Below are 15,125 nucleotides of genomic sequence, written 5' to 3' on the forward strand. Positions count from 1 at the left end.
TTAACTATATTTAACTGGCTTTGTCTCATTTTGTTTTTAGCTTATTGTTGGACACCTGGGCACCATCAAAGTCCAAGAGACATCCTCTGAGATAAACTTGTGCTCGTTTGGGTAGTGCTCTCTAAATTTGTAAAAGTTAAAAAGCACTTTTAAATAGTAATAAAAATTGTATTGTTGCTACTATATAGGGCTGAAACAATTAATCTGATTAATTTTGATTAATCGATTACTGAAATAATCGTCAACTACTTTTGTAATCTACAGTATTACATGTAGTATAGACTGTAAAACATGCTTTTAGTTGACAGAGTGACCCACTTAGAGCAGTAATTATAACAAGTTTCTAAATATATATAAACTCTTTGCATTTAAGATTTTAAAAAACGTTTTGTCATTCAATATGCTCTATCCAAAACTCCTCAAGTGAAAAAGTTTTACTTTCACCTGGCTTAATTCTGTAAAAAAGTATTTTTTTAAGTAACCTTTGGCTATCCGATTATTAATTAATTAATTGAAAAAATAATCAACAGATTCATTTGCAAAATAATAATTAGTTGCAGACCTAGTTGCAACAAGATTGGTGTCACATAGGAAAAAGGTTGGCAACACTATGAAGTTTACTAGAGGTAACTTGCTAAGACACACAGACAGCACATTGCAATGATATAATGATGAAATAAAAGCTTATATAATGACCTCTAGTTTAGAACCTGAGCTTAGTTACTTAATCTAACTCACCTGTTTCTTAATGACAGATTAATCTTGTAATAAAGAATCAATTTTAAACATTTTTGGGTTTACTGAATCTATTCTTAAACTCTGCATAATGATGGATCTTAGGTTGAGTCTGTATGCTTTTTATCCCCATAAATACATAAGTGAGGCTCTTTAAGGATCTATGCTTTATTATTTTGATTGTAGACATAATTATGATAGACAAAAAAAATTAATATATTTATATACTGTATATGGGAGGTGGCAGACAGACATGTCGGGTCAAAAAAAATAAAATAAAAATGCGCCCCTATACTTCTCCTAAATCAGCCAGCAGCCAGCTCACCTGCATGGCTTCGTTTTCCTATGGCAGCAGCTGCAGGCAGCCCTAAAAGGTGTGAGATCTGAGCAGCCAGAGAGCTTTTGCATGAAGAAAGAAATCTGAGCGTGCTTTATCACTGGCAACCATGTCTGCCATCAAGGAAAAAGCAAACCATCTTGCACATGTCGCCACACCCATCACACACAGCCTTAGACATGACACTATAATGAAAGGCTGCGGATGAGTCACACACCTCCATCATCCTCATCCTCTTCAGCTGCAGCATCCTTCCTGTTCTTTGCATCACACATCCAGTGAAGCTGCAAATGTTGACATGCTGCTGCTGCTGATGGAGATGGTGGTGGCGCACGTGGGGCCAGATTAAGGAGCGGTATTTACAGATGTGCGCGCAGGCAATGCGCATGATACTGCGGCTCCCGCTTACACTACGGCACGCTCCAACTCACCTTGAATCGGAGCGCTCCTTCTGGCCCGTCATGCGGGGGAAGGGGGAGGGCAGGGCGGCGGGGCCAGCCAATACACATCCCATAGCCTCCATTAACAGCCAATCCGGCGGTGGAAGAGGCGGACCTGTGGCGCACATTCTCACACTTGGTTTCACTATGCGCTCGTAAAGAGAGAGAGGGAGAGGATAGGGGAAGGAAAAAAAAAAAAAAAAAGGGCTCCGTGTCTACTACAAACGCGGCGGTGCAGGTGCTCTGTCTCTTCGGGAGAGGATGCGGATGGAAGGACGGGGGAGGGAAGAAGGGATGAAGGCAAAGCAGCAGCAGCGCCGCGGGGAGAGAGAATAAGACATGAAATGAAAAAGGGGCTTTGCGCCGAGAGTCCGAGAGGTGCAAGGTCGAATATGAGAGATTGGTCGAACGGGGCACTTTGCGTGGTAATAGCTGGTCGGCAATAGTACTATGATTTGGTATGTGGCCACTCTGATAGCAAGTGTATTCAGCACCAGAGGAACGGCCGCTCAAGGTGAGTTGAAGTGCAATATATGTTAAAGCGCGTGTGTGCATGCCATTTTTTTTATCCATCATCCTGCATGTTGGATCACATCAGCACATTTCATTTCATCCTGTGATATCAAATATTTTTGGTGCATATCTCCCAGCATTTGCATATGCACCATTATACAGTAGATCATAACAAAGCAAGCTTAGACTGATATGGCTGTTGGGTTAGGCCGATGTCTGTTTTATGTGTGTGTGTGTGTATTAGGCGCATTTTTGCAGCCTGGAGGATAACGAATCCGCTACTGCTGAAAGGGGGGAATGTGTGCATTTGTATTAAAGCCCAGCAGTCCCATTTGAGTTCTCCAGAGAGGGGTGTGACCAGGACTCAGCCCTCCAGATGGAAAAAAAAAAAAGCTAAATAATGCATCACATGTCAGATGAAATGCACTCCTGGATTTAATAACGCACCATGCTGCAGCATGGTCTGGACTAAAATGCAGGATTTCACACCAGAGAGAGCTTGGGGGGTGGGGGGGTACTGATGCACCGCCGCATGCTTGCCTCTGCTGATCTAAGAGCTTCAAAGAAATACTCGCATTCCTGCAAAGCTGCAAAACTGCACACTGTCCATTTTGCTTTGATTTGCCTCTGATCTGCTCTGATGTTGACCCATGTACTTACTTAACCTTGCTTTCCCACTTGCGCCCAGATGAGGGAGACATGTGCCAGTCTGTCGCCTGGTAACTGATCCCAATGACCCCCTCACACCATACCCAGTCACAACTGGTCTGCCAGCAGGTCTGGCTCCTCATTGGAAGCCGGAGGGTGGAATTTGCGGTTGGGGAATGAAAGAAAATAAATGTATTATTTTTTTTCGAACACAGCCTTTTTAAATGTTGAAACATAAGTGGCACAAAAAATGTCAATGTAAATTATGTTATATTCTACAGTGGGAAAAATATGTTATTGATTACAGACCTGAGCATATTTTACAGGATCTAATGGGATATTTTGGTGCATAATAGTAAAGTGAAAGGACATAATAAACTGCTTTCAAATTTAAAGGGCGGCGCCAATTTGTAATTAGCTCTCATGTCAAGTTTTCAGCACACTTCTTTGCAAAATAGTTTAAGCTTGTTTATAGTAGCTTAATGTATGTATGGACATTGTTCAGGCCTCATACATCTTTATGCCTGCTTTTATTCAGTATTTTGCTTGTGACAAAATACAAAAAAGACTTCTTTTGGCTTGTTTCCAAGAATGTCTTCTTTTTTACCACTCTTCCCTACTACTCATGTGAGGTAATTCTCAAACCTAAGGTGTTGAGGTCCTCTAAACTTACGATGGGCTTATGGGCTACTTCTAGGATTAATACTCTCCTTGCCCAGCCTGTCAGTTTTGGCTTGTTCTTGTTTCATGCTCTGCTGTCTTGTGATGGGATGAACGGTGTACAAAACATTGAAGATATCTCTGAGATGCTCAAACCTTAATCTGCCTTTCAATTTATCACTAAACTAGAGTGTTTTATATTATTTTTCCTTGTTTACATGTATCTCTGAAGTTTTTACCAGAACATCTGGATTCATAATAAGGCTTAAAGAAGATGGTAAAGCTCGAATTTAACTAGAGTTAGCGGAAACAGGTTAGAATCAATCAGATAACAATGGATGTGACAGATCTGTTTAATAAAAGGAGAGCTCATACAGCAGGCAGTTGCTTACATTTTAAGATTTATCCAGCTCATTTGGGACATAATAAAGGGTATCATAAAAACATCACTCCATTGCACATGCAGTCTTGACTGAAAAAAAAAAACAGAAAAGCTACAGAATGGGTAGTCAGGCTTGTCAGGTTTTGTGAAGGTTTTTAAGGACCTAAATGCACAGATGGAAGCTGAGGTGGTTTCTTGTAGATTTATTGAAAAAATAAAAAAATACAAAATACAAACTCCTCAACTGTTTTACAACCAAAACTCAAGAACCAAAAAAGCGTGACCAATGGAGGAATAAACCAAACGAATGATGAGGATCCAGCAAAGAGTAACTGAACAGGAGGTGTATATATGGGAGACGGAAAAAAGGGGAGGACTAATTAGCTAATAGGGAGCACGTGTAGACAAAAGGAACTGGAAGGAGCCTCGCTTCTGTCAGTGAGCACCTGTGTGGCTACAATGTAGCTTGCCTCAGCCAGTGTGTGTGTGAATGGGAGAATGACTGTATGTAGTGTAAAGTGCTTTGATCAAGTCTTGAAAAAGTTCTATATAAGTACAGGCCATTTAGAATTAAATAACAAAAATTGTAAAATGTCAATGAAGTGCAAGAAGGCACTACATTTTTATTATTAGAAGAAATGTGAGATCAACATTTTCAAGAATGATCAGAAGTATAACACAGTCATATCAGCTGGGGCTTTCAAAATAACCTAATAAAAATTATTTGGAAAAGTTTTGCCATTTTAATGTATAACTTTTTTTTAAGTAGAATATACAGGTGCTGGTCATAAAATTAGAATATCATGAAAAAGTAGATTGATTTCAGTAATTCCATTTAAAAAGTGAAACTTGTATATTATATTCATACATTACATACAAACTCAAATATTTCAGATGTTTATTTTGTTTAATTTTGATGATTACAAATGACAACAAATGAAAATCTCAAATTCATCATATCAGAAAATTAGAATATTACTGAAGACCAATAAAAACAAAGGATTTATAGAAATGTTGGCCAACTGAAAAGTATGAACATGAAAAGTATGAGCATGTACAGCACTCAGTATTTAGTTGGGCCTCCTTTGGCCTGTATTACTGCAGCAATGCGGCGTGGCATGGAGTCGATCAGTCTGTGGCACTGCTCAGGTGTTATGATAGCCCAGGTTGCTCTAATAGTGGCTTTTAGCTCTTCTGAATTGTTGGGTCTGGTGTATTGCATCTTCTTCTTCACAATACCCCATAGATTTTCTATGGGGTTAAGGTCAGGAGAGTTTGCTGCCCAATTAAGAACAGGGATACCATGGTCCTTCAACCAGGTACTGGTAGCTTTGGCACTGTGTGCAGGTGCCAAGTCCTGTTGGAAAATGAAATCTGCATCTCCAAAAAGTTGGTCAGCTGCAGGAAGCATGAAGTGCTCTAAAACTTCCTGGTATGTGGCTGCGTTGACCCTGGACCTCAGAAAACACAATGGACCAACACCAGCAGATGACATGGCACCCCAAACCATCACTGACTGTGGAAACTTTACACTGGACTTCAAGCAACGTGGATGAAGTGCCTCTCTTCTTTTCCTCCAGACTCTGGGACCTTGATTTCCAAAGGAAATGCAAAATTTACTTTCATCAGAGAACATGACTTTGGACCACTCACCAGTCCTGTTTCTCTTTAGCCCAGGCAAGACGCTTCTGACGCTGTCTGTGGTTCAAGAGTGGCTTGACACAAGGAATGCGACAGCAGAAACCCATGTCTTTCATACGTCTGTGTGTGGTGGTTCTTGAAGCACTCACTCCAGCTGCAGTCCACTCTTTGTGAATCTCCCCCACAATTTTGAATGGGTTTTGTTTCACAATCCTCTCCAGGGTGCGGTTATCTCTCTTGCTTGTACACTTTTTTCGACCACATCTTTTCCTTCCCTTCGCCTCTCTATTAATGTGCTTGGACACTGAGCTCTGTGAACAGCCAGCCTCTTTAGCGATGACCTTTTGTGTCTTGCCCTCCTTGTGCAAGGTGTCGATGGTCGTCTTTTGGACAACTGTCAAGTCAGCAGTCTTCCCCATTATTGTGTAGCCTATAGAACTAGACTGAAAGACCATTTAAAGGCTTTTGCAGGTGGTTTGAGTTAATTAGCTGATTAGAGTGTGGCACCAGGGGCCATCAATTTTGAACCTTTTCACAATATTCTAATTTTCTGATATGATGAATTTGAGATTTTCATTTGTTGTCATTTGTAATCATCAAAATTAAACAAAATAAACATCTGAAATATATGAGTTTGTATGTAATGTATGAATATAATATACAAGTTTCACTTTTTAAATGGAATTACTGAAATCAATCTACTTTTTCATGATATTCTAATTTTATGACCAGCACCTGTAGTTGATTCAGTAAAGCTGTCTGTACCATAAAATTTAAGTTAATGAGTATTAGTGTGCAAATTTAAAGTAAAGTTCCTACTTTGATATTTTCCTTAGCAGTATTAGAGTATATGGTATGTTGTAGTGTTGCGCCGATGCCATTTTTTGGCCCCGATACCGATACCCGATACCTGGCTGTGCAGTATCGGCCGATACCGATACCATAAAAACGTAAAATAATTGCCATCATGGCTTTGTCGAGCTGCTGCCTACCTTTGTGAAGCAGGAAAAAATCTAATACAAAGTGAATCCAGTAGAACTTTTTATTGCCTACCAGGAGTGGGTGACAATAGTTGAATAAACTTATGGCTCTCAAAATGGTATCGGTGCCCTATTTGTCGGTACTCGCCGATACCGATACCACCATTTTAGGGCAGTATCGGGGGCCCGTCCGATACTGGTATCGGTGCAACACTAGTATGTTGTAAATTAACTACATCAACCAGTCAGTTCATAAATAATTTCTAAAAGACAATGATGGAATAGATTTGTGTTACTCACTTTTGGTAAGGAAGCAAATGAATCTCAAAAGCGTTATCTCTGAATTCTTTAACCTGATTTTCATCAGTAAGTAAATTCAGTAATTTCAATAGTTTATATATGTATTTTTTCATTGTTATTCTTATTTTATTTTTTACAATTCTTAGAATGTTTGATGATTTGCTCTCTGAACAGTTGTTTGTTCTCCCTGTGTGGGTGATGGAGGTAAGATTTTCTGGCCTGAATTTGCTTCATAACAGAAAAAAAAAGGGACGTTGGATCAGGGCAGCTCAGCTCAGCTCAGTTGAAACTTGGCTCCTTTCTCTGGAGTGGTATTTCGCTGGTTGTGCACTTTGCACTGTGTCAGGCATAAACAAAGGATCAGGAGAGCTACAAATAGATGTTCTTTCTCCTTTTAAAAAAAACAGCTGAACCTGGCTCAAACACTTTGAAGAATTGTGATGCAAAAATGGGCACCATAATAAATGATAAAAGTTAGGATTTCTATTATGATAACATTTATTTTTTGTTTCTATTTTAATTATGTAGGTATTTAAATTAAGTCAGATTCAGTTCATGTATTGCTTCTATTTATCATCAGTATGGATGCACAACTTTGATACCTAAATAATGTCTAATCTCTAGCTTAATATCTAAAGAAAACTACTTTTAGGAGCAGATTTACTTCTCTATACCTTTACTTCTTATTAAGTATAGCTATTTTAAACTAATGCTACATTTACTTGTGGAAAATTTCTGGCTATCCTTCCCACTTTGAGTTACGTAAGCCAAACCTTTCTGTGTCTGGGTAGACTTAGGCTTTGTAAATGTTTTTCATTGTTTTAGTGTTACTTTGCTTAGCCTGTGGTCCCATTTGAGTTCGCTGCATCCATCTTCTCCTGCTTAATCCATCAAGGTTCACAATGGGGCTGGAGCTCCATCAGTCTGTGAAAGGCAGGGTACACCCTGGACAGGTCACCAGTCCGTCGCAGGGCAACAAGAGCATCACAAGCATAAATTAGAATAAATTAAATGTTATTATGATACTGTTATTTTAATTTAATTACAACCAAGCATATTTTAAAAATTTCTAGCATATATATATATATATATATATATATATATATATATATATATATATATATATATATATATATATATATATATATATATATATATATATAAATATCCTACTGTAATACTATATCTAAAAGTTGCAGTGATGATATCTATTCAGATAAACCTACATTTCTGGACCTCTTTCGTTGTTAATCTTCAAGTACTACTGCTAAATGGTTTACAAGTTTGAATGGGAATAAGTTTGGACAAAATGGAGATAGGAACTGATTAAAGGTGCATATAAGATATGCCTCTGATCAACATATTCTCATTATCAGTTCGTATGAAATCGTACAAAAAGTTATGCCCAGTATTTTGTACGTTTTGGACGTTTTTCCTCGAAAAAACAGATCAGTGCGCATACGCAGCCAGACAGACGAAAAAAGCAGATCCGCGAACGGACGTAAAACTGGGAAAAACAGTGCAATAATTACCTCTTCATGTCTCTAACTACGTTGCTTGCTGTTTTGTATTTTAGGGTTAGGGTCAGGGTTAGGGTTAGGGTTAATTGTATGTTAAAATCTATGTTATTGAATGGTGCGTAAGATGCGCATGCGCAAGGATATCTTGTCTTGAGGCAAGACATAAAAATACGACGAAATAAGCCAAAAAAAAACGTCAAAAACGTACGAAATTACGGTGCATAACTTTTCGTACAATTTCATACGAACTCATAATGAGAATACACTGCTCTGATAGTCTGTGTAGATATTTGAACTGTTTTAAGCAAAATCCATTTGGTTTTATAACAGCTAGAGACTTTTGAACGACACCCCTGTTCAGTATTGACATTTCTTAACCTACTGATGTGTATGGCTTCGAAAAACACTGAGCTTGGTGTTGCACCCCAGTGCTGTCAATGAAGATTATTACAGACCTGAAGCGGTATGTGTATGGGATACAAAGAATTGTGCAGCACACTGTTGGACTACTGATGCAGTTTTTGCCTCATCTTAATAGTAGAATGTGCAATGTGAAAAATAATATAAAATATTAAAGAAACTGCAACCAAATGAAAATATTGTGACAAAAACTCTACTGTGGGTCATCTCCATTGTGAAATACCCCTGTAGGCTCAGGTTCTGTATGTGCAGCCACTTGCAGTAAATGCACATGCAAAGACCTTGTTTAATGCCAAGTGCTGGTCAGGGAAGCCACATATGCTAAGAGAGACCTGGGGTTAGTTAAACAAAGACAGCAGCGACTTGGCAACAAATCAAACCCAAGCAAGAGGGGCGCTGATGGCAGTATAGAAGTAATTAAATATCCCTGGCAAGTAGAATATTTGGTCAGTGATGTTATTTAAGCTCACATCAAGTTAGCTTTTCACGGGCTATGTTTTTTTTTTTTTTAGAATCATGTTTTCGTAGTTTTAAATAATCAGGGTCTCCCATATGTCTGCCACTTTCTTAAAAAATGGCCCATATTTCTGTTTTTTTATGTCGTATTTCTGTCGTGGCTTTCACTCCATCCTAACACCATGTATGACAACGAATCATGTCTGTTATGCTTGATTTGGATGTATCTACCCACAGAGCCATCCATTGTGTTTTCATGCTGTGTTTTCTGCATTTATTTGACAGAGAGTAGGCCAAGACTTATGTTTTTCAAACATAACACCTAGCTTTGCTCACACAAAACTAGCTGTTTTTGATCTGCGCCATAAATGCACCTATACATCTCCCCAAATGAATCCGACTTGCTAAGACACCAGCCAAGGTTTAATAAAACAGAGGGCTTTCACATCTTTAGTTTGTTTATTCAGTTTTGGTTCCTTTTTCCAGAAATATAAAACTGTGCCTTAAAGTGTCACATCATACTTTACCTTACCTTCATACATGCCAGTTTGTGTGGATTTGTTCCCAGGCTCACTTGTACTTTTTCCTGCAGTTAAACACATACAAATCAGATACCTAAGAGGCAGCCAAAATAACCATGGCAATGATGCTGTCAGGCAGCCATAGAGAGACTTTGTCAACACACCTCAGGGAGATTTATTACATTCGAGCAACAACTTATTGGATGACGTCAGTGACTCGCTAAACAAACTTGCTGTTAATAAAAGTCATTTTCTTTTTTGTTTTACAATGTTTGTATAAAGTCAAAAAGGTTCTATCTGTTTTAAGCTCAGTTATTTGAGTGGCCAACATGCAGCATTTTGTTAGATACACTTTTGTGCACAATAAATACCTGCACAGTTTTGTAATTATTGCTTTCAATTTAATGAGCAAGTTTAACATAACTTGCCCTCTATATAATTGAAGTTATAAATCTAAAGTTGATCTGCAACTAATGATTATTTAGCATATGGATTAACTGTCAATAATTTTTTTCGATTAATTGATTAATAATCAGATAGCCAAAGGTTCCTTAAAGAAGACATTTTATTAATTAAACCAGGTGAAAGTTCTCAACTTGTGGAGTTCTGTCTAGAGCATATTGACAGACAAAAATTCTGTCAATATCTTAGTATCAAAATATGTACAAATTTCTTTGCAATTCTGGTATAATTACTGCTCTAAGGCTACATTCACGCTTTTTTTGCCCATATGCGACCTGTATCTGATCTTTCCATGGCTGTCTGAACAACACAGATCTGATTTTTTCCAATCCAATGCAACCCAGGCAACTTGGCTATGTGGTCCTGAATCCGATATGAATCGGATCTTTTCAGGTCGCATTCATCTGACCTGAACGCCATCAATACCCGACAAAGGTCACTATTATGAGTCTTGCTACGCAGAAGCAGCAAGAAAAACAACAACCATGGCAGATGATGATGCGGAGAGTAGTATTTATGTTTAACCATCTTGAAAAGATTGTGTTTTTATGGTTAGAAAAGACCGCTAGATGCGCTCCGGCAATACCATTCATGTTTACTTCCGGAAAAAAAAGAGCACGCTGGCCTGTGACGTCATTGCGTCCTCTACTGCGCATGCGGGACACGCGTTGTATGACTGCAGTTCACACAGAAGATCACATACAAGTCGCATATATTTGGAAATATGAACGGCAAAGCAAAAAAAAAAAAATCGGATTTCGCAAAAAAAATTGGAATTGAGCATCAAGGCCTGCAGTGTGAACGCAGCCTAAGTGGGCCGCTCTGTCAGCTAAAGGCATGTGTTAAAATCTCTATACTCCAGTTAACAATTCATCGATTACTAAGTTAGTGGAGGATTATTTCAATAATCGATTAATCATGATTAATCCGATTATTTGTTTTAGTTCTAGTTTGATCCCATTTAGAAATTGGCTCCTTGATTCAAATTGTACTTGGATGTATAACTGTTTAAGAACATTTTCAGGGAGTTTCATATATCTGAGCAGCATATGGACGTGGCTCCTAGTGGAATGGCTTCGGGTAAGGGTTAAATACTCAACCTGTCAATCAGGGCCTTCAAAAAATAACTTGTCATCACAAGGGGGCAGTTAAATCTCTAACTGCCATGGATACGCATTGTTGCTTAGTGTACCTTTGTGATGTTGCACCATTTAAACCACATAATAAGCCATCTATGATCATCTACCAGCAGGTCAGCAGGATCTCTGGACTCAAATACAACTGCATTCTTCCACCGGCGATGTCCTCCAGCAGTGCTTAGGCTGCAATTGCTGCACAATTACACATGCCATTGTGCAGCTCTTTATAGACGTGTGCAATGTACACATGTTTACACTTTATTTGTGGCAGTTCTTTATTTAAAGGAGATTATATTGTTACATGTAATGGGGGCCCACCAAGAAATGTCTAGCAACAACTGGTCTACGCACCCGATAAATCATTACATCCGATTTGCTTGGAATAGTTTGCTAATCTGCCACCTTTTTTTTCTGTTAACATGAAAGTGTCCCTTTGAGGATAAATATGGATTTTATACCGATGCAAATTTCCATTACCTTAACAGGGGACTTTCAAAGTATAAATCCTACTAAGGATGTTCCCATCATTTAACCAGTATGTTATGGTTTTGAGGCTAAACATGATTCAGGTTCATCACTCACGTTTATTCCATAAAAGCTCAATGTTCAATGTTCCGTCACTTTAAATTTATTTACTAGACGCATCTCATTTTATTGGATTTTTTTGTGCTTTTTAGCTTTATTATGTGAATTGAAAAGTTTGTGTGGGTAAGGCAAATTCAAAAGTTTCCCTTGACGGTTTCACACTTCCACTCAATATTGATTTTTATACTTAAAGTTTTACATAAAACATTGTACCACATGTTTTCTTGGGATCAGAACCCTTTACTTAGGTCAATAGAAAGCTTATAAACCCAGTGAAACTTAAAAGGTCAGTCTAAATTGTTAATACATAAATTGGTCAGACCTGTCTGGGGTGGGATTCCAACCCAGACAGATGTAAAAAAAAAAAAAAAAAAAAAAAAAAAAAAGAGGCTGAGGCTGAATTGCAAAAACAATTCTGAGAAAATCTACAAAAAAGTATAAAATCTGTAAAATACATTCATATCAGTAGTGTATTTTATGTAGCTATTTTAAACAATTTTTTACCTAAAAAGTACACCAATCAGCTTTGAAAACCTTGATGGGAAGATTTTATGTGGTTTTGTGCGTTGTAGTAAAAAAAAAAAAAGTTTTCCATTTGTAAGTAGGTTCACTGTTCTGCATCATACTGCGATGCAAACCTTTGTGAAGGACTTGGATTCAAGCTTGGGCCGTACAGCCGGTAGCTGTGTAAGGTCAGGTTTGCACCATCAGCAAACCGCTCTGGAGTTTGTGTGAATTCATACCAAGCAGAACAAATGACTGTGTTCATTTACACAAACAAACGAAACTGAGTTCATTTTAACAGACTAAACACCTCAAGTGTAAAATTGTCCTTTAAGAGTCAAAAGAAACCAAAAGGTGCCAGAAATGTTAAACATACCTGCAGTTTCTTCTAGAAAGAAGACATAATCTAATGCTAAAGCTCTATGGGAGTTTAAATGCAGTCCATTTTAAATACTCAAATGATACTGATTTATTATTTGTAAACCTGTGAATGTTTCAATCTTTTTATGGCTACTTGACTTTTTTCAGACTAATATATAGATAAAAATATATATATTTGCATCTTTGGAACCAATAAAGTTAATATTTGAGGCACTAATTTTCTTCTGACATAACTTTTTTATAAACCGTTTTCTTTTATTTTCTTTCTGTCATCTTTGACAATTTTGCCATTTTTTCCCCTTGAAAATGTTGACTCTCAGTTGTTAAGGCTAGAAAAATGTGTTGCCTTGATCTTTGTATCCTTTCTCTTTTCCTGTTACTGTTTAATTTCAAATGTTGACTACGGTCTGACAGTTTAGCTTGAGATGTTAACCATCCATACACATTCCTGTAAATCTCTATTACTATACATATAAAAGTGAGTTTTTTGCATTAATGTGATATATTTTTCTAAATCTAGCATGCAGAGATTTTACTTCTTTCTACCCTGAATCAAACACAAACCACAGCTTTCCTTTACAAATCTATGCTGTTTTTCCTCTATGCCTTATTTTCTAACGATCGTGAGAGTAAAGCTTAGTAATGAGCTTAGGGGAAAGGCTGTGCTCAAGCTGTGGATGGCAGACTCGCAGTGCTGGGCACCTGCCAGCTCTCTCTGGCAGTGCCCCCCCACCCCCGCCCCCTCTCGGCCTTCCTCTTCCTCAGCCAGTCCGGTCCCGGCGGAGTCCTCTTTGCAAACAAAGCCTGCAGCATTCTGGGAAAGCCACATTTTTAGATCATGTGGTTCTGGTTTGACGGGTTACTTTCAATCCTCTTGAATCTGAGTACATGTAGTCAGTCACAGTTTGTAATGCGCCCTACTTTGAACCCAAAAATATATTTTTTTGTGAACTTCCCTTCATGCTTTTAAAAGTGAGGTCAACACATTAACAAAAAAAAAAAAAGATTTTTGTCTACTCCCGGATTGAAGAAAAGAGATAATAAAAAATTATCTTGTAATCAATGTAAATGAACTTAATCTGTGATTTTCATTGGTCTTTCAAATATTTTGGGGGCTAATTTCTTTCACTGCAAAAACTGAGTAAACATTTCTCAAAATAAAAGTGTTTACCCTTAATATGAATATTTAAATAAGATTATCTGCCAATGGAATTAGTATTTTTACCCTTAGAAATATGGAGGACCTAGAAAGTCACTAGAAAAGAAAAACAGCATTTTCAAATTAACATTTAAATCACTCCATTTTAAATCCAGTTTGAAAAGCGTTTCCTAATTGCACATTTTTAATTTGATTATTGATTGATATTGATTGATCAAATCAATCCTGTTTCTAAATGGAGATTTAAAAACAAAATTCAGAAATCTGATTATAAATACCTTTCCTAGTCAAACACTTAAAAGTGTTATTCCTTATTCCATCTTCGTTTTCAACTACCATTTTCAAATTATTTTTGAAATGGCATTTTCTTTTTACGTTCCCCTCTCTATTTACCTTCTGTGTTAGCCTTTTGGCCCCTGAGCATACTGAAAACAAGTAAAACCAATCACACTTGCTCCTCAGATATAAGCAGCTCTCTCATTGGTTGGACTGCCACACTTGGTTCACAAAATAACCAATAAGAGAGCTGGTTTAATGGAAGGAGGGTTGCTTTGATTGCACCCTTCAGCTCATCTGCTTTGTTGAGTCTGGTGTCTCTCATCTTCATCTTGACAAAAGATTCCTGTTAGATTCTCTATCAGTCAGGTTTGGTGGTCAGTCAGTATTCAATGTAACCATGGTAATTAAATCATCTTTTGATACCTTTGGGAATGTGGGAAGGTGCAAATCTCTACTAGAAAATAAAAATTAGGATCTCCATAACACTTCTCAGCTAAAGGAATCAGAGTGATCTAAAATTGACTGCATTGACCATGCAGTGAACTAACAACATCAGAGGATATTGCACCCCATATCATCAATGAATGTGGTAAAGTCCTTCTGTGCATAAGGGTATTTCAAGCAACTGGACTTCTGTGGCTATTCACTCATTCTTCAGATGCCCAGACCCTATTGTCCACTTCAAATGCAAAGTTTAACCAAACAAATGTTCATGACTGAATGGTCTGGTCTCTTTTTCAGGAGTGGATTGACACAAGGGATGCTATATTTGTTTCCCATGGGTGGATTTATGTGTGTGTAGTGCTCATTCCAATCTTTCTATAGCTAAAAAGTTTTTTTATGTCATAGAGGTGCATTGCTTTTTCACCACACCTTTTCCTTCCACTCAATGTTCTATAAATGTGCTTGGAAACAGCCCTTTGTCAACATTTTTTAGCTATTACGTCTTGTGGCTGACTGACATCTTGACATGTGTAAAGTTAGCAGTCTTTACTATTATTGTGTAACCTGCTAACCCTGATGTAGAATATTTAGAAGGGTAGTTTTGAATCAATTAGTTGAC

The 15,125-nt window shown here is 37.7% G+C and overlaps 1 protein-coding gene across 5 annotated transcripts in view; it reads left to right on the forward strand.

The window, feature by feature from the left end:
• Window positions 1–1,691: 1,691 nt before the first annotated feature.
• igsf9ba (immunoglobulin superfamily, member 9Ba) overlaps window positions 1,692–15,125 on the forward strand; it is a 102,266-nt gene continuing 88,832 nt past the window's right edge. For 3 of the 5 annotated variants that reach the window (XM_038303350.1, XM_038303351.1, XM_038303355.1), the window contains exon 1: window positions 1,692–2,026. In XM_038303350.1, coding sequence (XP_038159278.1) covers window positions 1,963–2,026 — 64 coding nt within the window. In that variant the 5' untranslated portion in view covers window positions 1,692–1,962. The remainder of the gene's footprint in view (window positions 2,027–15,125) is intronic. The other 2 variants (XM_038303352.1, XM_038303353.1) reach the window with 1 other exon arrangement.

This window comes from Cyprinodon tularosa, unplaced genomic scaffold (genome assembly GCF_016077235.1).
Source record: "Cyprinodon tularosa strain WSP-4 unplaced genomic scaffold, ASM1607723v1 ctg51, whole genome shotgun sequence".
NCBI classification, from domain to species: domain Eukaryota; kingdom Metazoa; phylum Chordata; class Actinopteri; order Cyprinodontiformes; family Cyprinodontidae; genus Cyprinodon; species Cyprinodon tularosa.